This window comes from Felis catus, chromosome A2 (genome assembly GCF_018350175.1).
Source record: "Felis catus isolate Fca126 chromosome A2, F.catus_Fca126_mat1.0, whole genome shotgun sequence".
Lineage (NCBI taxonomy): Eukaryota > Metazoa > Chordata > Mammalia > Carnivora > Felidae > Felis > Felis catus.
The window spans coordinates 62,104,320-62,131,166 of record NC_058369.1 but is presented as its reverse complement, the minus strand read 5'-3'; the positions used below and the strand labels follow the sequence as shown (position 1 = coordinate 62,131,166).

At 50.7% G+C, this 26,847-nt stretch overlaps 1 protein-coding gene across 2 annotated transcripts in view; it reads right to left on the bottom strand.

Moving 5' to 3' along the window:
* The window catches only part of ADCY1 (adenylate cyclase 1), a 112,147-nt gene that overhangs the window by 19,722 nt on the left and 65,578 nt on the right, over positions 1-26,847 (bottom strand). For both annotated transcript variants that reach the window (XM_006929062.5, XR_006594050.1), the window contains exons 9-14: positions 23,839-24,033; positions 23,570-23,667; positions 22,466-22,550; positions 16,789-16,878; positions 16,116-16,372; positions 15,732-15,858 (exon numbers count right to left, since the gene is read on the bottom strand). In XM_006929062.5, coding sequence (XP_006929124.2) covers positions 15,732-15,858; positions 16,116-16,372; positions 16,789-16,878; positions 22,466-22,550; positions 23,570-23,667; positions 23,839-24,033 — 852 coding nt within the window. The remainder of the gene's footprint in view (positions 1-15,731; positions 15,859-16,115; positions 16,373-16,788; positions 16,879-22,465; positions 22,551-23,569; positions 23,668-23,838; positions 24,034-26,847) is intronic.

Sequence of the window (26,847 nt, the reverse complement as noted above, 5' to 3'; positions counted from 1 at the left end):
CCCATCAGAGTAGCTCTCTTTAAAAAAAAATCATTGTCTGAGGGGCGCCTGGGTGGCTCAGTCGGTTAAGCATCCAACTTTAGCTCAGGTCATGATCTCACAGTTCGTGGGGTCAAGCCCCGTGTCGGGCTCTGTGCTGACAGCTCAGAGCCTGGAACTTGCTTCGAATTCTGTGTCTCCCTCTCTCTCTGACCCTCCCCCGTTCATGCTCTGTCTCTCTTACAAAAAATAAACATTAAAAAAATTTTTTTAATAAAAACTAAATCATTGTCTGTTTTTCAATCCATCCCCAGGTGCAAAGGTTTACATTAAATGCGATGGGGAAATTTCCATCTTCTTACAAACTAAGCGGAGGAAGTTGTGTTGTTATGTTTACAACAAATCAGATGAAAACCCACTGAAATCCTCTTCCGGCCAGGAAACTGTAAGTATTGGTAGGAAGGAGCGGGTGTGGGTGACACATGCCATTCCTGTCAACACACGGGAGACACATCCACACCCACCGTCAAGCTGTTCCCTCCATGCGAGCACTTGTTTCCAAAGGCATTTCCCTTCTCACACGTCAAAATCTGACCTTGGACCCTAAGGGACAGAACGTAGGAGCTGGCATCTCGGAAATTACTCCCCAGGGTGCAACTACCAACAGGCGCGTGGCTCCGAGAAGGGCCGACAGGCTGGGAGCACCATCTCTCCATAAACAGAACAAACCAGAACAACATAACCTGGCAAGTCCCAGATCGGCTGACGCTGGTGACCGGTGGGCTGTGTGCGCCGTGATGGTTACCGTGACCCCCACAAAGTGCTACAAAGACTTTTTATCCAACCAACCAGCCCCGCAGACCCTCCCAGCGCCTGCAATCAAGGCTGTGCTCGCTCAAAATGAACAGGCAGTCACACTCTTCCTGGGAAGTGATGTCTCTGCCTCCTCCTGGAGGTGATATCTGGCTGGAGGCAGGTGCTCATGGCCAGCTCATTCTTCAAACAGTGGGAAAGTGTTTGTTTTCATTTCCAGAACCCTGTGAACAGAGTGCTGATGCTGCACAAGGGTCCTCAGGAGACAAGAACCAACAGGGCACATGCAGATGTCAAAAGAGATTTGTGACCAGGATGTGGCTTACAGGATCATGGAGGCTGAGCAGGTCCCACCTCTGTTCTCCACCAGCTGGGTGCCCGGGAGAGCTGGAGGTGGGGGTTCCATCCAAGCCCCAAGTGCCGACAACCAGGGGAACCAAGGGCAGAAGGCTAATGTCCCAGCACAACAGTCTGGTAAAAGAGGCTGGAATCTTCCTCTTTTTGTTCTTTTTTCTTCTTAATTTTTTTTAATGTTTATTTATTTTTGAGAGAGAGCATGAGCAGAGGAGGGGCAGAGAGGGAGACACAGACTCCGAAGCAGCTCCAGGCTCAGAGCTGTCAGCACAGAGCCTGATGCGGGGCTCAAACAGAGCACACACAGAGCGTGAGTGAGGTGTGGGACAATTACCGGAGGCCTGATGCATGAGAAGTCAGGGCCCCTGACAGAGAGAGAGTGACAGAAAAACATCAGAAGAATAATGGATGAAATTTTCCAAAATTTAATGGAAACTTATAAACCCACAGATCCAAGATGCTCCACAAACCTCAAGCCAAAAAGCATGAAAAACGATATCAGCGTGCATCACAAGCCACTTAAAAGCAGGGATAAGGGGCGCCTGGGTGGCGCAGTCGGTTAAGCGTCCGACTTCAGCCAGGTCACAATCTCGCGGTCCGTGAGTTCGAGCCCCACGTCAGGCTCTGGGCTGATGGCTCGGAGCCTGGAGCCTGTTTCCGATTCTGTGTCTCCCTCTCTCTCTGCCCCTCCCCTGTTCATGCTCTGTCTCTCTCTGTCCCAAAAATAAATAAAAAACGTTGAAAAAAAAAATTAAAAAAAAAAACAGGGATAAAGGGCAGATCTTAAAAGCCACCAGATATAAAGACATGTTACACACATAAAGATGGCAGGAAATTGCCGGAAACGACCCCAGACAAGAGCCAGAGAACACCTTTAAAAACTTTAATGTTTATTTGTGTGTGTGTGTGTGTGTGTGTGAGAGAGAGAGAGAGAGAGCGCACAAACCAGGGAGGGGCATAGAGAGAGAGACACACACACATGGAATCCAAAGCTGGGTTCGGGTTCTGAGCTGTCAGCACACAGCCCGATGCGGGGCTTGGACTCACGAACCACAAGATCATGACCTGAGCCAAAGTTGGACACTTAACCGACTGAGTAGAGAATGCCTTTAAAGTGTGAAAGGGAAAAAGCATCATCAACCTACAGTCCTATCCCTGGCACACGTATCGTTCAATCACGAAGGCAAAAGAAAGACCTTGTCAGACACACAAGATTTGAAAGAATGAATTGTCATCAGACCTGCAAGAAATGTTAAAAGTGGTCCCTCAGGAAACTAGGCAGATACCAGATAGAAACTTGGACCTTCACAGAAGAATGAAAAGCACCAGAAATCATAAATATGTGGGTACTAAAAATACTATCACTTCCAGGGGCGCCTGGATGGCTCAGTCGGTTGAGCGTCCAACTTTGGCTCGGGTCATGATCTCACAGTTCACGAGTTCGAGCCCCACGTCGGGCTCTGTGCTGACAGCTCAGAGCCTGGAGCCTGCTTTGGATTCTGTCTCCCTCTCTCTCTGCCCCTCCCCTGCTCATGCTCTGTCTGTCTCTCTCTCTCAAAAATAAACATTTAAATAAAAAATAAAAAAATACTATTTCTTCTCATAAGACGGCTTTAAATATAATGAAACATTTATGATGGAAAAATATATGTTGCAGTTCATAATACACGTACACATAAAATCTATGATGTCAACAGCAAAAACCTAGCATGGGAGGAAGAAACATACGCTTCTGCAAGGTGGAATATCCTCAGCTGAAGACAGACGATGGTCAGTACCCACTGAAACAATACAACAGGGGAGGAGCTAAGACGGCAGAGCAGGGAGAGGACACTGGGCCCACCTCATCCCTCAAACACAGCCAGATAGATCTCAAATCACTCTGAACACCCAATAAATCGCTCTGAGGACGATCAGAACAAACGGCACAACTGGAGGGCGAGGAGAGGCCACATCGTGGAAGGTAGGAGGTGCAGAGACGTGGTTAGGGGAGAAAAGGATCATGGGTGTTGCAGAGGAGAGGGAGAAAGAGGTCACAGAGACAGGCGAAAGAGAGAGAAAGCCACAGGGGATCACACAAGGAAAATACTTCCCCAAAGCCATGGATGGGGAAAACAAGATAGGCTGACTATCTATCGTGGGTTTTTACAACCAGCAGGGCTCAAAGACTGGGGTTTTAGGGGTCCATGGCATGGCGGGTGTGGAGCCCTGAGTGTGCTCGTGGAGAAGCAGGGCAGAAACCCGGCAGCAGACAGTGTGATCTGAGGATGCCCTGGGACACGCTGGGACAGATGGCTCCCCCTTCTTAGGGCACACCTGGGAGAGGTGGCATTGCCTCTCTGGGGACAAAAGAGCCAGCGGGCACCACTGAGCTGCCCTGTTCATCAGCACAGGGGCAGAGACACCTGCTGAGGGCAGCTCCCCTGGACATCGGCTTTCTGTTGTGCTTTACTCCAAACTCCGAGCTCTTGCGCCTTGCTGCGATGGCCCTCCTGGGACAAACACGCATCAGTCCCAGTGCGGTGAGACCCTACCCCAGAGGACTGAAGCAGGTCTGCACCACACAAGGTTTGGAGTTTTAAAATTCAGCTGGCCTTCCAGGGATAGAGCCCAAGATGCACTGTGCTGTCGGGTGGGCAAATGGCCCAGACACAGACACGTGATAGGAGATTGTCCGCTCTTCTGGGAGGGCTTCCTGGACAGCAGCAGGTGCAAACTCCCCTCTTCAAGGAAGAGCGAGGGGGCTGGCACCGTTTCTCTCCCCCACCCCTCAGCATAAACCAACTTCAGGAAATGGCACAGAGCCAACAGTGGCAGCCTAAATTGCTTACGCCAAGTCCTGCCCCCCTGCACCCCGCAGGTGCTGCTTTTTTCTAGGGCAAGTGTGCCGAGAACCGGAGCAGCGGGCCCCTCCCCCCCAAAGACCAGCACAAACCCCCACATGCACCAAGTTTACTGACCACAGAGGGCTGCAAAGCTTCAGCTCTAATAGACATAGGACCTAGCCTCTTTTAACAAGCAGATCAGAACACACCTAGTTCAAACTCATCACACTGTGGTCAAGGTCCAAGCACTGCCCACAGCAGGCAAGGACTAACTCTGCAGAGGGCTGAGCTCAGGGAGACAGTGGCCAAAACACAGCAACAGAGAGCACACAGCCCAGACCACAGACACTTTCCCATGCACCAGGCCCTGGACAGTATGTAACCCCTTCTTAATAAAGCCACCGCTCTCGGGAGCAGGAAATATGACAGGATTTCCGCAGCCACAGAAGAAGGCACAGACCTAGATGAGCTTCCAAGATGGAGGAATTCATCCTAAAGAACAAGGAAAGGTCACGGCCAGGGGTCTAGGCACAGATGTAAGTCATATGCCTGAGCCAGAATTTAAATTAATAATCGTGAGAATCCTAGCTGGGCTTGAGAGGAGGATAGAAGACACCACGGACATCCCTACTGCAGAGATAAAAGTTCAAAACCAATCAGACCAAAATGAAAAACGCAATCAGCAAAACTGACTGGCTGTAACGACAACGAAGGCGGAAGAAGCAGAGACACAAATAAGTGATACAGGAGACAAAATTATGGGAAATAATAAAGCTGAGAAGAAGAGGGAAAGAAAAATATTAGATCATGAATGCAGACTTGAGGAGCTCAGCAACTCCTTAAAGCTTAATAACATTCATAAGATAGGGGTCCCAGAAGAAGCGAGGGGGGAACGGGGGCAGAAGGTTTATTTGAGCAAATTATAGCTGAAAACTTCCCCAGTCTGGGTAAGGAAACAGACATCCAAATCCAGGAGGCACAGAGACTTCCCATCAAAATCAATAAAAGCAGGCCAACACCAAGATATATCGTAGGTACATTTGCAAAGTATAGTGATAAAGAAAAAATCCTAAGAGCAGCGAGACAAAACAAGTTCCTAACTTACAAGGGAAGACCCATAAGGCCAGCTGCAAATCTCTCCACAGAAACTTGTGAGGCCAGAAGGGAGTGTCACAATATATTCAGTTGTGCTGAATGGCAAAACTATGCAACCAAGAATACTCTATCCAGCAAGCCTGTCATTCAGAATAGAAGGAGAAATCAAGAGTTTCCCAGATAAACAAAAACTAAAGGAGTTGGCGACCACTAAATCAGCCCTGCAAGAAATATTAAAGGGGGCCCTTTGAGTGGGAGAGACCAAAATCAACAAAGACTAGAAAGGAAACAGAAAAATCTCCAGAAATGACGACAAAACAAGTAATAAAATGGCACTAAAGTCATATCTGTCAATAATTACTCTGAATGTAAATGGACTAAATGCTCCAATCAAAAGACACAGGGTATCCGAATGGATAAAAAAAAAAACAAGACCCATCCATATGCTGCTTACAAGAGACTCACTTTAGACACAAAGACACCTCCAGATTGAACGTGAGAGCATGGAGAACCATCTATCATGAAGTCAAAGAAAGCCAAGCAGTCATATTTATATCAGGCAAACTAGATTTTAAACCAAAGACTGTAACAACGATGAAAAAGGGCACTATTTCATAATAATGGGGTCTATCCAAGAAGATCTAATGATTGTAAATATTTATGCCCCCAACTTGGCGGCAAACAGATGTGTAAATCAACTAATAACAAACACAAAAGAACTAACTGATAATAATACAATAATACTGGGAGACTTTAACACCCTGCTTACAACAATGGACAGATCATCTAAGCAGAAAATCCACAAAGAAACAATGGCTTTGAATGACACACTGGACCGGATGGACTTAACAGATATATTCAACATGCCATCCTAAAGCAGCAGAATACCATTCTTCTCAAGTGCACACGCACATTCTCAGAATAGATCACATTCTAGGTCGCAGATCAGGCCTCAACAAGTACCAGAAGACTGAGATCATTCTATGCATATTTTCTGACCATACCACGAAACTTGGAGTCAACCACAAGAAAAAAATTGGAAAGACCACAAATACATAGAGGTTAAAGAACATGCTAACTAAAGGAAGCATGGCTAAACCAGGAAATTAAGTAAGAAATAAAACAAACATATGGAAACAAGTGAAAATGAAAACACTATGGTCCAGAGCCTTTGGGACGTAGCAAAGGCTGTCCTAAGAGGGAAGTATATTGCCAATACAGCTCTAAACTCAAGAAGCAATAGAAGTCTCAAGTATACAAACTAACCTTACACCTAAAGGAGCTAGAAAAGGAGCAGCAAATAAAGCCTAAAGCCAGCAGAAAAAGGGAAATAATACATATTAGAGCAGAAATAAATGATATGGAAACAAACAAACCAAAACCAGTAGAATAGATCAATGAAACCAGGAGCTGGTTCTTTGAAAGAATTAATAAAACGCATAAACTCCAAGCCAGACTTCTCAAAAAGAAAAGAGAGAAAGAGAGAGGACCCAAATAAAATCACAAAAGAGAGATAAGAGGTCACAACCAACACCACAGAAATACAAACAATTATAAAAGAATATTATGAGCAATTATATACCAACAATTTGGGCAATCTGGAAGAAATGAATGCATTCCTAGAAACATATAAACTACAAAAACTGAAACAGGAAGAAACAGAAAATCTGAAAAGATTGATAACCTGCAAAGAAGTTGAGTCATTAGTCAAAATTCTCCCAACAAACACAAGTCCAGGGCCAGATGGCTTCCCAGGGGAATTTCACCAGACATTATAGAGTTAATACCTATTCTCAAACTGTTCCAAAAAAATAGAAATGGAAGGAAAACTTTCAAACTCATTCTACGAAGCCAGTGTTAACTTGACTCTAAAACCAGACAAAGATTGGACTAAAAAGGAGAATTACAGGCCAATATCCCTGATGAATGTGGATGCAAAAATTTTCAACAAGATACTAGCCAACTGAACCCAACAATACATGAAAAGAATCATTCACCACGATCAAGTGGATTTATTCCTGGGTTACAAGTGTGGTTCAGTATTTGCAAACCAATCAGCATGATATGCCACATTAACAAAATAAAAGGATAAGAACCTATGATCTCTCGATAGATGCAGCAAAAGTATTTCACAAAATATAGCATCCATTCTTGATAAGAAAAAAAAAAAACCATCAACAGCGGTGCACCTGGGTGGCTCAGTCGGGTTAAGTGTCCAACTCTTGGTTTCGCCTCAGGTCACGATCCCACGACCCATGAGTTCAAGCCCCACGTCAAACTCAGTGAGGAGTCTGCTTGGGAGTCTCTCCCTCCCTTTCTCCCTGCCCCTCCTCTGCTCACTTTCTCCCCACCCCACCCTCTCAAAGTAAATAAATAAACTGGAGGGGAAAAAAAATCAACAAAAGTAGGGATAGAGGGAGCATACTTCAAACATCATGAAGACAATTTACAGAAAAACTCATAGCTAAATATCATCCTCAATGGGGAAAAACAGAGCTTTTCCTCTATGGTCAGGAACAAAGACAGGGATGTCCATTCTGACCATTGTTATTTAACATAGTGCTGGAAGTCCTAGCCTCGGCAATCAGACAACAAAAAAGAAACAAAAGGCATCCAAATCAGCAAAAAAGAAGTCAAACTTTCACTATAAGCAGATGATACGATGTGCTATGGAGAAAACCCTAAAGACCGCACCAAAAAATTGCTAGAATACATAAATTCGTTAAAGTGACGGGATATAAAATCAATGTACATATATGTTACAATTCTATATACCAATAATGAAGCAGCAGGAGATATCAAGGAATCAATCCCATTTACAACTGCACCAAAAACCATAATATACCTAGGAATAAACCTAACCAAAGAGGTAAAAGATCTGTATTCTGAAAACTATAGAACACTTATGAAAGAAATTGAAAATAACGCAAAGAAATTGAAAGACATTCCACGCTCACAGATTGGAAGACCAAATATTGTTACAATGTCAACACTACCCAAAGCAATCCACATATTGCCTGCAATCCCTATTGAAATACCACCAGCATTTTTTGCAGAGCTAAAATAATTCTAAAATGTATATGGGACCAGAAAGGCCCCTGATAGCCAAAGAAATGCTGAAAAAGAAAAGCAAAGCTGGAGGCATCACAATTGCAGACTTAGGTTACATTACAAAGCCTGTAGTGATCAGAACAGTATGGTCCTGGCACAAAAAGAGACAGACACATGGATCGACGGAACAGAACAGAAAACCCAGAAATGGACCTGCAACTATGTGGTCAACTAATCTTCAACAAAGCAAGAAAGAATATCCAATGGAAAAAGACAAATGGTGTTGGGAACACTGGACAGCATCATGCAAAAGAATGAAACTGGATGACTCTGTTATACCATACCCAAAAAGAAAGTCAAAATGGATTCAAGACCTAAATGTGAGATAGGAAACCATCAAAATCCTGGAGGGGAACAAAGGCAGTAACCTCTTTGACACTAGCTGGAACAACTTACTAGAACACGGCTCTGGAGGCAAGGACATCAAAACCAAAAATGAACTATTGGGACTTCATCAAGAGTCTCACAATGAAGGAAACAACCAACAAAACTAAAAGCAACCTACTTAATGGAAGAAGATATTTGCAAATGACATATCTGATAAAGTGTTAGTATCCAAAATCTATGAAGAACTAATCCAACTCCAAAACCAAATGATCCAGTTAAGAAATGGGCAGAAGACGTGAATAGACATTTCTCCAGAGAAGACATCCAGATGGCCAACAGACACATGAGAAGATGTTCAAAATCACTCATCACCAGGGAAATACAAATCAAAACCATGGTGCAATACCACCTCTCACCTGTCATAATAGCTCCAATTAATAACACAGGAAACAACAGATATTGGTGAGGATGCAGAGAAAGGGGAACCCTCTTGCACTGCTGGTGCGAATGCTGACTGGTGCCCCCACTTTAGACAACAGTATGGAAGTTCCTCAAAAGTTTAAAAATAGAACTACTACCATACAATCCAGCAACTGTACTACTAGATATTCACCCAAAGGACCCCAAAATAAAGATGTGAATGGGGCACCAGAGTGGCTCAGTTGGTTAAGTGTCCAACTCTTGGTTTCAGCTCAAGTCATGATCTCATCGTTTGTGGAACTGAGCCCCACATTGGGCTCTGTGCCAACAGTGCGAAGACTGCTCAGAATTCTGTCTGTCTCTCTCTCTCTCTCTCTCTCTCTGCTCCTCCCCTGATTGGTCTCTACCTCTCTTTCTCAAAAATAAATAAGGAAACATTAAAAAAATACAGATTTGAAGGGATACATGCATCGCAATGTTTACAGCAGCATTATCAACAATAGCCAGATTATGGAAGGAGCGCAAATGTCCACTGACTGATAGATAAAGAAGATGTGGTATATATATGGAATGGAATATTACTCAGCCATCAAAAAGAATGAAGTTTTGGGGTGCCTTAGTGGCTCAGTCTATTAAGTGTCTGCCTTTGCCTCAGGTCATGTGAGTTCAAGCCCTGCATTGGACTCTGTGCTGACAGCTCAGAGCCTAGAGCCTGCTTAGGATTCTGTGTCTCCCTTTCTCTCTGCCCCTTTCTCTCCCTCTCATGTTCTCTCCCTCTCAAAAATAAACAAACATTAAAAAAATTTTTTTAAAAGAATGAACTTATGCCATTTGCAATGACGTGGATGGAGCGAGAGTGTGTTTTGCTAAGAGAAACAAGTCAGTCAGAGAAAGACAAATACCATATGATTTCACTCATGTGGAATTTAAGAAACAAAACAGATGAACATAGGGGGTAAAAAAGAGAGAGAGGCAAGCCAAAAACCAGACTCTTAACAATAGAGAACACACTGAGAGTTGCTGAAGGGGAGGTGGGTGGGGGATGGGTTAAATGGGTGATGGGCATTAAGGAGGGCACTTATTATGATGAGCACTGAGTGCTATATGTAAGTGATGAAACACTAAACTCTACTCCTAAAACTAATATTACACTGTATGTTAACTGGAATTTAAGTAAAAACTTAAAAACAAAAATAAATAAGGAGTGCCTGGGTGGCTGTTGGTTAAGCGTCCAACTTCGGCTCATGTCATGATCTTGTGGTTTGTGGGTTCAAGCCCCATGTCAGGCTCTGTGTTGACAGCTCAGAGCCTGGAGCCTGCTTCAGATTCTGTGTCTCCCTCTCTCTCTGCCCCTCCCCCCGACACATTCTGCCTCTCTCTCTCTCTCTCAAAAATAAACATTAAAAAAATTTTAATAAAATAAAAAAAATAAATAATACAACAAAGAATTACAGCTAAAAAAATAGAGGAAGGGAGGAAGAAAGAGAAATAAATTATAATAATTACTATCATGAATAAGAGAATCAATAATTATTAATGGAATAATAAAGATTATTTTATATTTTAGTAGAATAATAAAAATATTTAACTAACTTAAAATAGGCAGAAAAAGAGGAAAAAGAAAACAAAGAACAGATGACCAGATCAGACAAATAGGACACAGCAAAAGATTAAAATCTAACTGCATCAGTAATCACATAATTGTAAATGGTCTGAACAGCTCAATTAAAAAGGCAGAGATTTATAAATTGGATAAGTCGACAAGGTCCAAATGTATGTTGCTTGTAAGAAATCCACTTTAAGTAAAAAACAAATAGATTAAAAGTAAGATGATAGAAAAAAATACATAACGGGAGCTGGATTACCTATATAATATTGCATAAAGTAGACTTCAGAGCCAAGTACATTACCTGGGAAAAGAGGTTGTTTCCATAGTGATAAGGGGTACAAGGGTTTCAGCTTACCAAGAGGACATAATCCTAAACACTGATGCACCTAGTAAGAGATCGCCAAAATACAGGAAGCAAAAATTGAGAGAACTGCACAAAATTCTGTCCACAGGTATAGTTGGAGACTTCAATATCATTCTCTCAAAACTTGGTAGAATGGGAAGAAAGTCCATAAGGGCACAGGAGACCTAAGAACACTCCTGGCCAACTTGACCTCACTGACATTTATAAAATACACCATCCAACAGAGACAGGATGCAGCAGGAACGATACAGCAATTCTCAAGAAATTTAAAAGGATTCAAGGCATTTGAGCCATACTCTCTGACTACGGCATAACTAAGCAGAAGTCCATAACAGAAAGGTCTTTGAGATTATTCAACAAAAATATAATCTTCATAACGTTTGGTCCAAAGAAGAACCCAACAAAAGAAAGAAAAGAAAAGAAAAGAAAAGAAAAGAAAAGAAAAGAAAAGAAAAGAAAAGAAAAGAAAAGAAAAGAAAAGAAAAGAGTTCTTTGAACCAAATGAAAATGAAGCCACATATAATATCAATATTTATGGAACTAAAGCAGCACTTGCAGGAAATTTTAGAACAAAATCCCTGAATCAGAGAAGATACAAATCATCTTGAGAAACTAGCAAATACAAGTAATCTAAACCCAAAGTCATCAGAAAAAAATAAAGATCAGAGTGGAATTTAAGTGAAATAGGAAACAGAGAAAAATCAATAAAACCAGAAGCTATTTCCTGAGATCAATAAAATGTATAAACTTCTAGTCACACTGATCAAAAAAAGTGTCTACACAATCGTACATCAGGAGGAGAAATGGGACGTCACTACAAATCCTACAAATATTAAAGGGAAATAAGGGAGGGATGCCTGGGTGGCTCAGTCGGTTGAGCGCCCGACTTCAGCTCAAGTCATGATCTCACGGTTTGTGGGTTCGAACCCCGCATCGGGCTCTGTGCTGAGTGTGGAACCTGCTTGGGATTCTGTGTCTCCCATTTCTCTGTCCCTCCCCTGCTCATGCTCTGTCTCTCTCTGTGCCCCAAAAACTAAAATAAAATAAAACGTTAAAGGAGCAAGAAGGGAAGAGTATGAACAAGTTTGTGTCAGCAGACTGGACAGCGTTCAGGGAACGACATATGCGTCCGAAGCTACCTCAGAAAGAAATGGAAAGCCTGATGGCCCTCCATCTTTCGCGAAATTGAGTTGAGTTAAAATGTTCCCACTCTAAATACACACACACACACACACTCACACACACACACACTCACACACCCACACCCAGAGGGCTTCACTTCCTCAAACATTGGAGGAAGAAACAACACCAATTCTACAAACTCTTCCAGAAACCTGAAAAGGAAGGAACCCCCCCACCGCCTTGTGAGGACTGCTTTACTCTGACATCAAAGCCCTCTTGGCCTAGAGAACTACAGAACAACATCACTCATGAACACTGATACTCTTACCAAATTTTAGCAAAGTGAATCCCAACAATACATGTAACCATAACTACGTCACACCCAAGCCCATGCCTGGGCCACCTTCCGTCTGAGAGTGGACAAAATGGCGCCAGTACCGGTGGGAATCCCGCTCCGGGGTTAAGCATTCACTGGCAGAGAATGTTGCTCTACCATCGGCATCATGATTATCTACTGAGCGCAAAGGAAGGAACCACACTGGAAACAAAGCATCGTGACAGCCCCAGGTTAGGTGGGTTTATGTGACCAGCCTGGTGTCAGTAGATAATTAACCCCCAGGCTCCGGCCCGGCCGTTTCACAATAGTTTGTGATGTGACTGTGATGTGTACATGACAGACATACCTACCCAGGGGGTAATCGGGCAAAGTCTGGAAACTTCCTTGTTTTGCTGGCTTTACGGGAAACTTAGGTGACATTTCTTGTCACACATCTTTGGAAAAATGTGTCAGTGTGTTCCCTGAAGGCAACCCTTCCTCATGACACAGGGAGGGTCTCTCTTGCACTGAACTCAATGGAAGGCTCACTCAGAAGTGGGGGCCGGCTGTGGCACAGGGGTACTGTCGGTGGGGAATCCCAGGGCAGGGTCAACCATGAGGCTGACCGACACTTAAAGGGACACTACAGCCAAGGAAAGCACGTGGGAAGCCAGAGGGGAGAAAATGCGGCCTCAACCTTGCTCTGTGAGCGCCTGGCCACAGAGCAGGCGCCCAGCAAGTGCATGGGCTGGGAGCCCAGGTCTGTGCCCCTCCAGGCCGGGCCGGCTCTCCGACTCCACAGGAGTCTGTCTTTCTCACGCTCTGAGCAGCTACTCACAACTAAAAGATCTGAGATCACGGGGGCCAGCTGATGGCGGGGAGGACACATCTAGGGACCGGCCAGCCTGTTCGCCCTGGACAGGCAGCTCGGTGACCCTCGGCACAGCCCACTGAAGACGCTGTTCTCCGCTAGCTGGCGAGGCTCTGGCAAACAGCAGCAGTCAGATCTCCTTCTGGGAGCCCTGTACACAGGTGTCCTCTCGGCATCTGCTCTGACTCAGGACCTCCCACAGGACACTGCCAACAGGCCCCCGAGCCACCTGCTCCAGCGGAATTGGCCCGTGTGGAGCGCCAGCAGGAGCGGGGAAGCCTGGGTCCCTCCCGGCATGTTCACTGAGGGCTGGCTGTGTCCCTTGGCCAAAGGGCGTGAGTCTTGTCTGGTGGCCTGCCCTGGGATGGATGCCCTCCAGGGTGGTGTCCCAGGAACTGGGCCACGCTGGGGCTGCCCCAAACCCACCCATCTGTCAGACGATCCAAGGTCTGCAACCCCCCTGACTTCACATGAGTGGGGCCGTGGTCGGGCCCTCGTGCAGGACGGCGGTGGCACAGCCCAAGTCCCTCAAGGGGCAGAACCAGCATTGGGCGTGCTCCCCTATCCGCAGCAGGACTCGGGGCCTACCCTGTCCACGCAGCCCAACCCTGGCATCCCATCCCCATGGGGACGGAAACGAGGGGCTCAGGATCTCCGTGGCCTCCACCTTCCCAGAGTCCAGGTTTTGGAGAGAGGGCAGTGCTGGGCGGTGGGACCCTCAGAATCGGGGGCGTCCCCGGAGCAGGAGCAACCCGGCACACCGGATGGAGAATGACCCAGATGGGCAAATCCATGGGGACAGGAAGGAGAGTAGTGGCCACTCAGGGTTGGGGGTGGTGACCACTGATGGGCACAGGGTTCTTTTGGGGAGACATGAAATGTTCTAACGTTGAGGTGATGGCTACACAGCTCTGAATACACTGAAGGCCACCGAGCTGCGTGCTTTACACAGCTCTGTCTCAGGAAGGTTGTCACGTAAAAAAAGAATAAATAAGCCACGTTCTCTGCCCGGCACACCTATGCACATACATACATACATGCACATGGATATGTGCACAGAACACACGGATACGCACACACTCACGCGTCTTTCCTCTTCTGTTTACCCAAAGCCACAGAATCGTCCTCCCTGAACTTGAACAGACAACCGGCCCGGATGTCCTGGCGGGAATCTGTGTGGCCGGAATCCGTCTTCCCAGGTGAATTAAACCAGAGAAAAGCCAGCAGGCCGGCCCCTTGCCTCTGTCCTTTGCCTGCAGGTGGAGTGTCCCGACAGATCACAACGCGGTGTCTGAAGGGCGCTCGGCCGCACCGAGCACCTACTGTGCACCAGGCTGGCCGCCAAGCTTGAGCAGGTAGGAAGCTACAATTGCTGTATTCCGCACTGGCAGGGAAAATTCTAGGTGTCACCTGGATGGGGCCCCAGAGTGCCCTGACAGCCAGCGAACATCACTTCCGGGTGTGTCTGCACTGGTCTCCAGAGAGACTCACGTTTGAACCATTGGCCTGAGGGACCCAGACAGCCTTCGTCACCCCAATCCCCCGGGTGTCACCTCTCTAGGGTCGGACACCGGCCATCCCTGTGCCCTGGCCCCGGGCTGGGCTCCTGGTATATGGAGGCTCCCACCACCTTGGACACCGCAGAGCCCTGGCCATCCCGGCTCAGCCACGTCCAGCCTGGGCCTGCACACAGGTGGCCCTCACAGCTGTGCCCATCCCACCTCCTGGGCAGGGCTGCCGCAAAGACCAAATGCAAGCCAGGGCCCCGGCCAATAAAGAGCTGCTTCCCCAAACATCGAGTGAGATGACACATGGCAGCTAACATGCGGTGGTCTCCGTTCCGTGCACACCCCCTGCCCATCCGTCGATGGGGAAGCAACTGGCCCGGGGCCCAGAAGTTTGCAGGCTACACAGACGGAGTGTGAACCTGGACGGGCTGGCCCAGAAAGCCAGATGGCCTCCCCTTCCAAAGGCTGGGGACACAGCAGGTGACAAGGGGGTCAGGGCACACCAGCCATACATCCTGGGCTGGACCCAAAAGTGCACCTGTGAGTGGGTCACATGGCAGGTGCACAGGGCATACCACCTGCCTGGGACTCAGGGCCCATGGACCACTCTCCTCGGCCCCCTTCAAGCCTCTTTCCCAGGAGACGTGTTAACAGTGTAGACTCCTGCCCCCCTCCTGTAGACCCACTAAATCGTGGGGGGACCGTGCAAGAGTCAGCGTTTTCTGGAGTCTCCCATGACCTGAAGAGACTTGTTGTCACATGCAGCGCAGCAAAGGCTGAGCCACTCTGCACCACAGCCCCACTTGCTGGAATGCCTTTGGGGATGGGGAACTCACTGCCCGAAACACCGCCGAACTCTCGGTCATTAGACAGGGCTCATCAGACTGTGCCCAGCTTGCCGGCGCTGCCTCCCCCACCCGCACACCAAGCTGGCGCCCGGCAGGAGCCCCTGAGTGCCCTCCCAGGGTTCCCTGTGCCACACCCCACCCTCCCGGAAGCAGAGAGAGCTCGGCCTGCCTGTGCTGCCCAGAGGTAGTCCAGCCGCAGCTTGACGTCCACCTGACGGGCGTGCAGGGCCAGGGTGCAGGAAAACAGCAGGATGGCCATGATCGGCTCGAAACTGCGCCCCGACGCCACGCCGCCCCTGTGGAAGACCAGGAAGGAAACTCCATTGGTGCGCAGAATCTGAGAGCTGTCCGCACGTGTCCCCGGACACGACTCTCAGCCGTGCAGAGCACTGACCCTGGCTAGAGCCGCTCCCTCCGGGAAAGCCAAGGCCTTGCTGGAATTGGGGCCCAGACGGACACGTGGAGAAGCCACCAAGGCGATCTGCTTCCCGGTCCGCAAACCAGAACGGGCAATGCCCGCCCGGCTGTGCTCCGGAGGGAGCCGCGCACCTACCCGGGGGCCCTGGTGTAGCCGCTGAGCTCCAGGACCAGGATGTAGGACGTCGTGAGCACAAAGAGCAGGATCATTTTGGGCAGGGAGGACACCCGCAGGAAGACAGCCAGCGGGAGGGTACCCACAAGGCCGCAGAGCAGGGCGTGGGGCGCCGACTCACAGGGCGCGGCAGGCAGCACGGCGTTGCGGCCGCTGGGCGTCAGGACCACCAGGGACCCGTTGGGGGTGGAGCTCCAGGACCAGGGCAGGCAGCCCACCTAGAGGGGACGGAGGGACAAGGATGGTGGGAGGCACTTGCTCCGGACCAGCCCTCCCTCCTCCCCAGCCCGCCAGCCCCATCGAGGCGCTCCTGCCCAGGCTCCCCCCACCCCGATACTCCGACCCACGCCCCCAGGAGCCACCAGCAGGCTCCGCAGCACCCCCTCCTGCTCGGCCTTCAAGGCTCCTCGGTGCAAGGTGCACAGGGCCGGGGGCAGGAGACCCCCGCCCTCCTCCTCCCCAGGCGGCCAGCCCCATCTTGGTGCTCCTGTCCCTACCTCCCCCTCCCCCATTACTCCTGCCCTGCCCCTCCATCCCCTGCACACCATGAAGAGGACAGCAGCCCCCTCGGCCCCCGTCCACACCTCACGCCTCCAGGAGACCAGCGGGCCCTGCTGCCTGTTGAGATGCTCACCACACATCCTTGGGCCACGGAGTAGATTAAGACCACGACGAAGATACACAAGACGGTACGGATCTGAATCGTCAGGCACCCTGGAAAACACTGAACAGTAACACAGGTTACTGTGAAAAAGCCGAAACACAGAAACAGTCTCAGTGCAGAGCGCAGGGCCCCGGGGGCTGCCGGACTTCACCCGCCCACAGATTCCTAGGCTGTGCTCCAGGCTTCACCTCCCAGGTGAAAAGCTGCCCCAACTGAAAGAAACAAAACCCAGTATCTTTGCATTAAAAAGAGCACCCCCTGGGGGGCCTGGGGAGCTGGCAGGTTAAGCTTCCCACTTGGGCTCAGGTCATGATCTCACAGTTTGTGGGTTCAAGTCCCTCACTGGGTTCTGTGCCTACAGCTCAGAGCCTGGAGTCTGTTTCAGATTCGGTGTCTCCCTCGGTCTCTGCCCCTCCCCCGATCGCGCTCTCTCTCCATCTCAAAAATAAATATTAGAAACAATTTTTTTAAGAGCACCCCTGCCAGCCTTATCCCACGCTGTGACTTGGGCACCGAAATGAACTGAATCCGTTAGTCACACTTTTATTACGTTTAACTCCATCTCAGAAATAGCAAGAATTCACACGCATTCGCGTCGTCTTTTCTCTGCTTCATGTAAGTTTTATCATTTCCTTCACACGGGCTTCATGTCAGTTTTGTTAAGTTATTAGGAAGTTAATTTTACGTCTATTTTAATACATTTTGCAATATCCAACAGATGACCTCGGGGGTAAAAGTATGAACTCTTTTTATACTCAGGCTCACGAAATTCGAAACAAAAACTAAAATCAAGCCTGCAGGGACCCTGCACAAGCTGCTGACGAGACCCCCAAGCACCTGGGGTGCCTGGTCCTCCCGGGGAGGTCAGGACCCCGGTCGTCTCGGTCTGGGGGCAGGCTGACAGCGCCGCTTTGCCTGTTTTGTGGGCCAGGGCACCGGATGGCTGTGGGGCTTGCGCCGTGGCAGCTACAGATCTGGGTCCCAGTCAGGATCCCTGAGCCCCAGCTGCATCGTGCAGACATGCTGGGCCCCCAACCTCAGAGAGCAGAGGTACAGCCCTGGAGCCCACCACCCCCCTCCTGGTCTGATCCCGTCACCCCACAAGACTGAGGATGCGGCCACGGGATTGTCGCCCCTAGCCGGACAAGGCACCAGCAGCTCGCACATTCACTCAGCAAGCACGGGAGGGCTCCTCCCAGTGGTGGATGTCAGGAGCCCCGGGGGCACAGCGGTGAGTGAGGCCTGGCCCCTGGAGCCCCGGGAGAGGCAGAAATGGCACAGAAGTCCCTCGGGGAGGCGGTGAGGGGAGAGCCGCTGGCTGAGGCTGAGCAAGCCTTGTCCGGGGTGCACGGAGGCCGCATCCCGGTTGTGCAGTGCGCAGCAAGGGCAGCTGTGCAGGGCTCAGGGACACAGAGTCACATGCAGCTACCCAGTTGAGCACGCCACACCCACTTGTGTGGCAAATGGCCAAACAGGGGCGGGCTCCCATGGCCATTTCCTATCTAGGACACACAAGCCACCCACGTGGACGCTCTGGGTCCGGTCCCTGCCTTTGAGCTCTATTGACCCAATACCACGCTCGGCGAGCTGTGACCACTCACGCAGTGGTTTATTTATGGACGGAATTCACGGAGTCACGGATCCACTCGTTCGGCACTTCTAGCTTTGTTTCCCACCAGCTATGCGCCATGCCACATGCCATTCCGTGGAAATGAGAGCACCAGCAAGCCGCCACAGCTGGGTCTCAGTCACCTGCCCTCCTGGGCACCACGTGACCTCCCGTGACACAGTCCACACCGTGGGCGGCCACGGTACGCTTCCCCAGCAGACTGGGGCGCTCAGCCGCTCCAAGCACTGACCCCGCCCCAACGTTGCCACTGCAGAGATCGCATCTTTCCACAAAACCCACGCCAAGGGGCCTGACAGGACTTGGCACGCTGCCTCGCCGGGCCAGGAAACCACACCGGGGCCATGATGTGGGCTGACACTGCGGCTTTGTGTGACCTAGTCACTCTTTGTCACCTTTCTCCTGGGCCCTGCTTCAGGGTTGCTGACCCCAGCTGCCTGAGAATGGGGATGCAGGTCCCCACCAGCTCACACTCACAGGACCCCGCTGCGTCCTCCTCGCCCCACCTGACAGGCACCTCCCCCCCCACTGCTCACCCTGCGGACTTCGAGACCCACCAGAGGCAAGAGCACGGCCAACGCTGACTCACGGGCCCCCTCCGCTCGCGAGCTCACTGTGGGTCAGACCCCTGGCACTGCTGGCCGCCCGGACCTGTGAACCGCAGCTCGGGTTCTGCACGGGGTTCACAGCAAAGTCCAGCCGTTCTCTGGAGACACCCGCGTCCTGCTCCTGGGCCTTGTGGGGACTCGCCACTTGGCCACGGGCCAGCAAGGGGCCGCGGGACCTGAGCCGGGTGCTGGCTGACCCTCCAGGCCCTGAAGCCGGGCGTGCACAGCAACGCTCCATCATCCATGGGAGAGGCACGGCCATGACGGGGCCCAGCAGGCCGTGGGATGCACGTAAATCACACAGAGAAGCGGCCCAGAGGCCGCGGTCCACGTTCCAGCTACCCCTTGGCCTCACGGATAGTGTACGTCAGCCGACAGAGGAACAGCAGACACCGCTGCTCGCAGACATCAGGCGGCGCCCGGCTGGGCACCTGGCTTGGAGGGAGTGACGGCCATGTGTGCGATCATTCGCCGATTCGTGGGCCCCGGCCGATGTCTGGCTGGATGGTCCGGGAAGAGGCATGGCTGGAACACTGTGACAGGAAGTCACCGGTGGGGCAGACACATGCGGGAAGACCCGTATCGGTGGGCGGGCAACACCAGTGTCCCATGTGAACACCGGTCGGCACAGGACGTGGCAGACAAGGAGTGTGCTAACCAAGCAGGTGAGACCACCCATTCTGTGGACACCGGTCGGCCTCCCTCCCCAGTCACCCCAGCTATCGCCCTATGGGCTCGCGGACACAGTGGCCATCATGGCAGGGATGGAGGTGACGCCCAGGAACACGGACTTCCGCTCACGAGGGCCAACCTGACTACGGCCACCGCAGAGATCAACGGGAAGCCCCCGCACGGCGCCCTTCTGACGGGAGACACAGGGGAGGGTTCTGGGGATGACTGTCGAGGCTGGCAGCCCCCTCACTGACCAAGTGACACTGCCGACCTCATCTGGGGCCCCGCCCGCGGCAGCAGGATTCGCTGTCCTCCCTCCGTTGTCCCAGGGGAGTTGCTCTGCATGTGGATTTGCCTTCCCTGCCCACATGCTTCCATGGAAACTCCGCCCACAGATGTGCACGACGTCTCACCCTCCCATCTCTCCCCAGAAACGAGCGTGGCAATGGCTATGTGCTGGGGTATCCCGCCGGCCTGACCGTGACCCTGCGATCCCAAAGCAGAGGCTTCACAGACAGTGAAAAGCATCGGCTGTGGTGCCGACGGTGTGGTAGCTCTCTCAGAGCCGTGTGCCACGGGGCTGTGGACAACACCGTGCGAAACCACGCAGGGAGCAATCCTGTTGATTGTCCCAAGACCCTTAAAAACATTTGTCAAAATAGCAAAGTTCTCTTACCGTTGGTTATATAAAGAGAGAAAAAGACGTTCAGACTAATACGTATCTGGTACGTTTGTGACGGGCACCAGTGGTCCCCACGCTTTCTCCCTCGAGCCCCAGGCCAGTAAGGAGGCAGCGTCCCTCGACCACATGGCATCCTGTGGTGGCGGGTGGCAGCCGTGACTGGCTTTACCAGGGGCAGACCCGTTACTCAGCAAAGACTACTGGGGCCCGGGTCACCCACACCAGGTCTGTATGGCCAGCAGGTGGCAGAAGGGAAGCAGGAGGGCTGGGAGGACACCACATGCCCGGGCTGGCGTGGGGACGGGGACGGCCACAGGCAAGACTGGGGACGGGCTACTGGGAACTGTGGTGACAGTCCCACAACCGTCCAAGCTGGACCTGCTGACAGTCGGACTGAAGGAACCCCCGACAAAGCCCACGGGCACCTTCCCTTTCGCGGCCTCATGGTGCCTGGAGTGCAGAGCCAGCTGGCCGCCCCGCCCCCGCCCCTCGGAGGCTGTGGTCACCTGTCAATGGGCTGAGAGGACAGACATTGAGAGCCTGGAAGCAGGGAGCGGCGGGGACCGGGCAGTGGGGGCGGGGACCGGGTGGGGCAGGGGTCCCCCAAGCAGCGACATGGGGAAGGTGTGCCCGCCCGCCAGCCGCTTTACTTCCATCTTCTCTGCTCTCTGGCTGCAGGTGCCGGGCTCCACCAGGGGCAGAGACCCGGCCAGGGAGAAGGCTGAATCCCTTCCGCCCAGCAGGGGCACCTGGACGCCCCCGTGTGCACATGCCGCTTCCCAGGGGCTCTGCCTGCCAGAGGCCAGGGAGCTGGGAGGGAGGCTGCCGGGTTTTGAGGGGACGCCAGGCCTCCTCCCAACCCTGTGCTGCTGGGTGAGCACAGAGCCGGCTGTCCACGACACACCCCGAGGAAGGCCGGCCCCACGGGCAGGAGGGCCCAGAGCCTGGGTCTTGGGGGCAGAACGGAGTCCCCGGAGAAAACCAGCCTGGGCCCTCCCTCCTGTCTCGGGCGTTTGAGTATGTGAGGCAACAAATTCCCTTTGTCACCTGAGACCTGTACATAGCTGGTGATTTTGTCACTTGTAAAGTATCGTTCCTTACGGCCCCCACACAAAGGCCTGCACTCCACACGAACACCTGATCCCAGAGACGTTTGCTCAAACGCAAAGGGCTAAATTGCTCTTCTGAAAACTGGCCTTCTGATCCTGCGTCTATGCCCCCCTACCTGTCTCTGGGCCATGCCCCGGCGGGAATGCTCAGAACTAGCACAGGGCCGCCCACAGCCTGGCAGACTCTGAATCCACACGCGTCCGGCTGGAGACCTGAGGCCGCCTCTGCCAGGAGCAAGTGTCCACCCGCACTGGCTCCCAGTTCCTGGAGGGCAGGACAAGTGTCCACCCGCACCGGCTCCCAGCTCCCCAGAGGGCACAGCAGGCCATAGAAGCCAATCACGTGACTAAGCTGTCTTCCTTGGAGTGCGAGTGTCACTCCGTCTATGAAGATGAAGAAGCCAGAAACATGGTTTAGGTAAGTATAATTCTCCCAGTTAAAAAACAAGAAGTTATCTATGCATAGCAATGCAGCTAAGTGAATAAAACCGAATTTAGTTTTTCACAAAGTTGCTGTTTCCCACAATCACGCAAAGCTAACACTGGGTGTGCTGCCATAGCTGTGGGGTGACAGGGAAACGGGGGGCGTGGAGATGAGGCCTGGAGGCCACCGTGGGGCTGGGACCCAGCGCCCTCCTGGGAGAATGGCCGCTCGGGGCGCCAACCCAGCCCAGCCCCAAAGGTCACAACAGCAAAGCCAACAGAGAACCCCATCTACCTCCTGCTCCAGACTCTCCACTCAGGAGAAGGCGCTCACGAGTGTCCATCACTACAGACCGCCTGCCCCGTGTCCCCAAGGTGTTCCCAGAACTCCTGGCAGCGCCCGGCCCATGACAGGGCTTTGTGAGCTTCTGCTACTCCAGAGGGAGTGAGGGTCTCCACTGCCCTACCTGCGCTCCTGAGAGGGCAGGCGGAGGCCACACACAGGACACGACACACACACACACACCTGGACCCGGGTGACGTGCAGGTACAAGACGCAGGCCACCAGGAAGCAGATACAGAAGGCCAGCAGCAGCAGGAGGACCAGGTTCCTAGGGCAGAGGATGCAGGGTCACTGTGGCTGGAGCAGGTGCCGTGTGCCCACCGGCTGCCTGGGAGTCTCCCCTAGCCCCCACCCCACCAGCTCCCTTCCCGCCTCCACCCCAGCTTCCATCGTCCCTGGGCCCACCGAGAGGTCCTCCCTCACGAAGGGCTGGCCGCCGGGCACTACCCTCTGAGTGGAGTTCATCTGGGAGCGGCTCTTCTAGAAAAGGCTTGATCCCCAGGCAGGGCCATTGGGAGGTCACCTCGCTCACAGTGTCTGGAGACAGGGCAGCTCCCATGTGCTTTCTGGAAACTCTAAAGGGACTACTGCCCTTGGGAGGGCTCATTAAGAAAGTGCTCTGTCTGAGGGGTGCCTGGGTGGCTCAGTCGGTTAAGCGTCCAACTTCGGCTCAGGTCATGATCTCGTGGTCTGTGGGTTCAAGCCCCGTGTCGGGCTCTGTGCTGACAGCTCAGAGCCTGGAACCTGCTTCAGATTCTGTGTCTTGCCCCTCTCCCACTTGTGCTCTGTCTCTTTCTATCAAAAATAAATAAATGTATAAAAACAATTTTTTTAAACAGAAGAAAAAAAAGAAAGTGCTCCGTCTGGGAGACAGGTGTATCGTCCCCGCCAAGAAACAGCCCTACCAGACTCACTGTGACTCAGCAGTCCGGATGCCACTCTGCTGCTACCTCTTTCTTCCTCCCTAGAGCCCGCTATCTCATTCTAACGTGTCTGAAATGACCCACGCCTGGAAACCCAGCTGCATTTCCTCCCTCAAAACCTGTCCTGAAGTCGAGGGTGCACGTGTGTGCATGGAGATGCTGAAAATACACGGCGTCCCAGGACTGGCTCAGTTAAACATTACAAACAGAGCGAGCGTCCCGCACATGTGCGTTGGGGCCTCACACAGCCGGCCACTGGGCAAATGGACAGCTGGCTGTGGCCGGGACCGCAGGGGAGTAACCAGCGGACAAGGAGGGAGCCCCCATGCCCCTGTCCTCTGGCCGCCGGGCCCCCGACACTCACTGTGGGATGATGAGCAGGTAGACGAGGCCGAACAAGGCGGCCAGGACGAGGGCCAGAACGACGGCGCTGGTAAAATACTCGTCCTGGAGCTGGTGGTACTAGGAGACACAGAGACCCGCCATCAGTGGCTGCGGCTTCCAGGATACACACGGGGTCCTCCCGAGGGTGCCCCCCTGGGAACCGCGGCCGCGTCCGGAAGAGCGAATGCGGGCGGCCACAGCCAAGGGGCCTCCGGGATCCCCCGCGCTCCTGAGGTCCCGGTCACCTACCTTGCGCTCCCGCTCAGCCTGCTTGTACTTGAGGGTGAAGAAGTCCAAGTCCGCCATCTCCAGCTCCGTCTGGCGCGCTTCCAGGAGGCGGCCGATGTACCTGTTGACGCGCGTGCCCGGGGTGGTGTAGACGGCGTTTGCGGAGAACGAAGAGCGGTTTCGCAGTTTCTCCGACGCGGTTCTCAGCGCCCTCCGCTGCGGCCGTCGGGGAGAGAAAGAAACGTCAACAAATCCTCCTCGTGTTGAAGAGAAAGCTCTCTCGCCCCCTCGGGCCCGTGTGCTCGCCCGCTGCAGAGTCTGGGGGCCCGGGGCTGGGGGCCTGAGATGCAGTCACGGTTCCACTGCCGGCTGGCGCCCGAGATGCCAGGGGACTTAGCTCAGCATCGGCGCTGGGGCTCCGTGTCCACAAATGGGGTCACACGATGTGTATGTGGCAGCCGTGTGGATGGGGGGAGGGGGGATGAGAGGCAGTGCCCAGCACAGGGTAATAGAACAGAAATTGGTTCTTTAAAAATATCAGTAAAACTGAAAAGTCTGTAGCAGGCATGACAAAGGAAAAGAGGGAAAGACACTAACAGATTCAGGAAAAAAAATGCGATTCAACTACAGGCCTTGAAGACGCCAAAAGGGCAAGAAGGAAATACTTTGAACAGTGGTACACAATTAAGTTGACAACTTAGATCAGTGAACTACTCCAAGCACACATATACTACCACAACTCCCCGGACATGAAACGCTGTTAGACTGGCCCTGTAATTACTAAAGAAATTCAATTCATAGCTTCAAAATTCCTGAAAAATTAATCTCCAGGCCCAGATGGTTTCACTGGAGAATTCTCCTATTTAAATGAGAACTAACACTAACTCTATACAATCTCTTCCAGAAAACAGAAGAGGCAACACCTTCCAACTCACTTCACAGGTCAGTATTGTCCTGATAACACAACCCGACCAAGACAGTACAAAAAAGGAACACCACAGGCCATCTCTCTCAATACTGATGTAAAAATTCTTAACAAAATAGTAGCTAATAGAATTCAGCACAATATGAATAGAGGTACACACCGTGACCACATCTAGAGACACAAGGCTGTTTACATATTTGTACACAAATGCAACACATCACATTAACACCCGATTAACCATCATATAAAAAACCCCATGGTTGTATGAATTGACGCACAAAAGGCATTTTGACAAAGTTCGATACCCATTCTTGATAAACATGATCAGAACACTAGGGAGGGAGGGGAACTTCTCCAACCTGATGAGGAAGATCTACAGAATACTGACAGCCAGCGTCATACTCGCTGGTGAAAGACGGAGTTTCACCATAGTACTAGAAACCCCATCCAGTGCAATAGGGCAAGAAAAGAAAATAAAGACAAACTTATTAGAAAGAGAGAAACGAAACTATCCTTATGATAAGTGACATGATGGTCTACATAGAAAGTTCCAAGGGGAGGAAAACAAAGGAATTCCACAAGATCACTAGATACAAGATGAACATAAAGTATTTCTTTAATACCAGTAATCAGCACGTGAAGACGAAATTAAAATTCAGGACCATTCATAACCACAGAGAAAAATGAAGTAGGTACAAATCTAACAAAACACGAACACAACATGTATGCTGAAAACTATATAATGCTGATGATGAAGGAGATTAAAGATCTCAATAAATGGAGAAACACATGCTTGGGGATTAGAAGACACAACACAGTGAAGATATCAATTCTCCTCAGATTGATGTACACAGGCTTAACATAATTTTATCAAAATCCTAACAGGAACTTTTTTATGGATAGACAAACTTTTTCTAAATATTAAACGGAAAGCAAAGAGACTAGAATAGCTCATTTGTCTTAAAAATAATATAGTGAAAGACACCACTCGGCCCAACATTAAGACTGATTGTGTAACTACATTACTTGGAATGGTATGGTGTTGGTGGAGGGCCAGACACAAAGGTCTGTGGAACAGACCAGACAGCCCAGAAGCAGCTTCCTATAAGTATGGTCAAGGGTTTTTGACTAAAATCCAAAAGCAATTCAACGGAAGAAAAACTGTCTTTTCAACAAATGGTGCTGGACCAAATGGACGTCCATAAGCAAAAAAGTAAATCTTGACCTAAACCTCATACCTTATAAAAAAAAAAAAAAACTAACTCAAAATGGATCACAGGATTAACTATAAAACATACACAGTAAAACCTTGGATTGTAACTTGTTCTGCGAGGGTTCTGTAAGACGAGCAAACATTTCTAAGAATTTTAACTTGATAAGCAAGTGATGTCTTGCAACATGAGTCGAACATGACACTGAATGACATGTGATCACAACTGGGCCAATGGTCCTTCTCTCTCTCTCTCTGCAGGATTGTGGGCGATCGTCTCCCAGGCTTGGATGCTCGGTCTCAGGCTGTGGTGTTTGGCAGAAATCAGTGATTTTTCAGCACGTTGGAAGGTGCCCACAACTGGCACTGGTGTCTTTTCTGTCACTTCAAAGCACCTGTGGACAGTCCTTTGCTTTTCCGTCCAAGAGTGAGCTTAGGAACGCTTTGCTTCATTCTAGCTCAGGCTGCCTGCGGACAGAGACCCTTTCCTCCGCTGCCTTATTACCAGTTACAGTAAATACAGTCTATGACGAGAGTTTATTGATACTGCACTATAGTCAACATCCGTGCGAGCGTATACAAGGGCCCCCATGCAGAAAAAGATCCCAGGGGACCAATAGACAGCAGTGATTCCATTAGTGATCGTGAAAGTCGTCCTACACAGTAACCCTCCTCTCTCGTCTCCCTCACACCAGCCACCAGGTTTTCAGAAGTGCTTATTTTTCTTTATATTCTTTATTTTCTTTATATTCTTTATTTCTTATATTCTTTAACTTATTTTTCTTTATATTCTATATTTTCTTTATTATTTTGTATCATGTTACAGTATTGTAATCATTTTTGTATGAATATTTTTGGGTTGTGGAATGAATCATCTGAGTTTCCGTTATTTCTT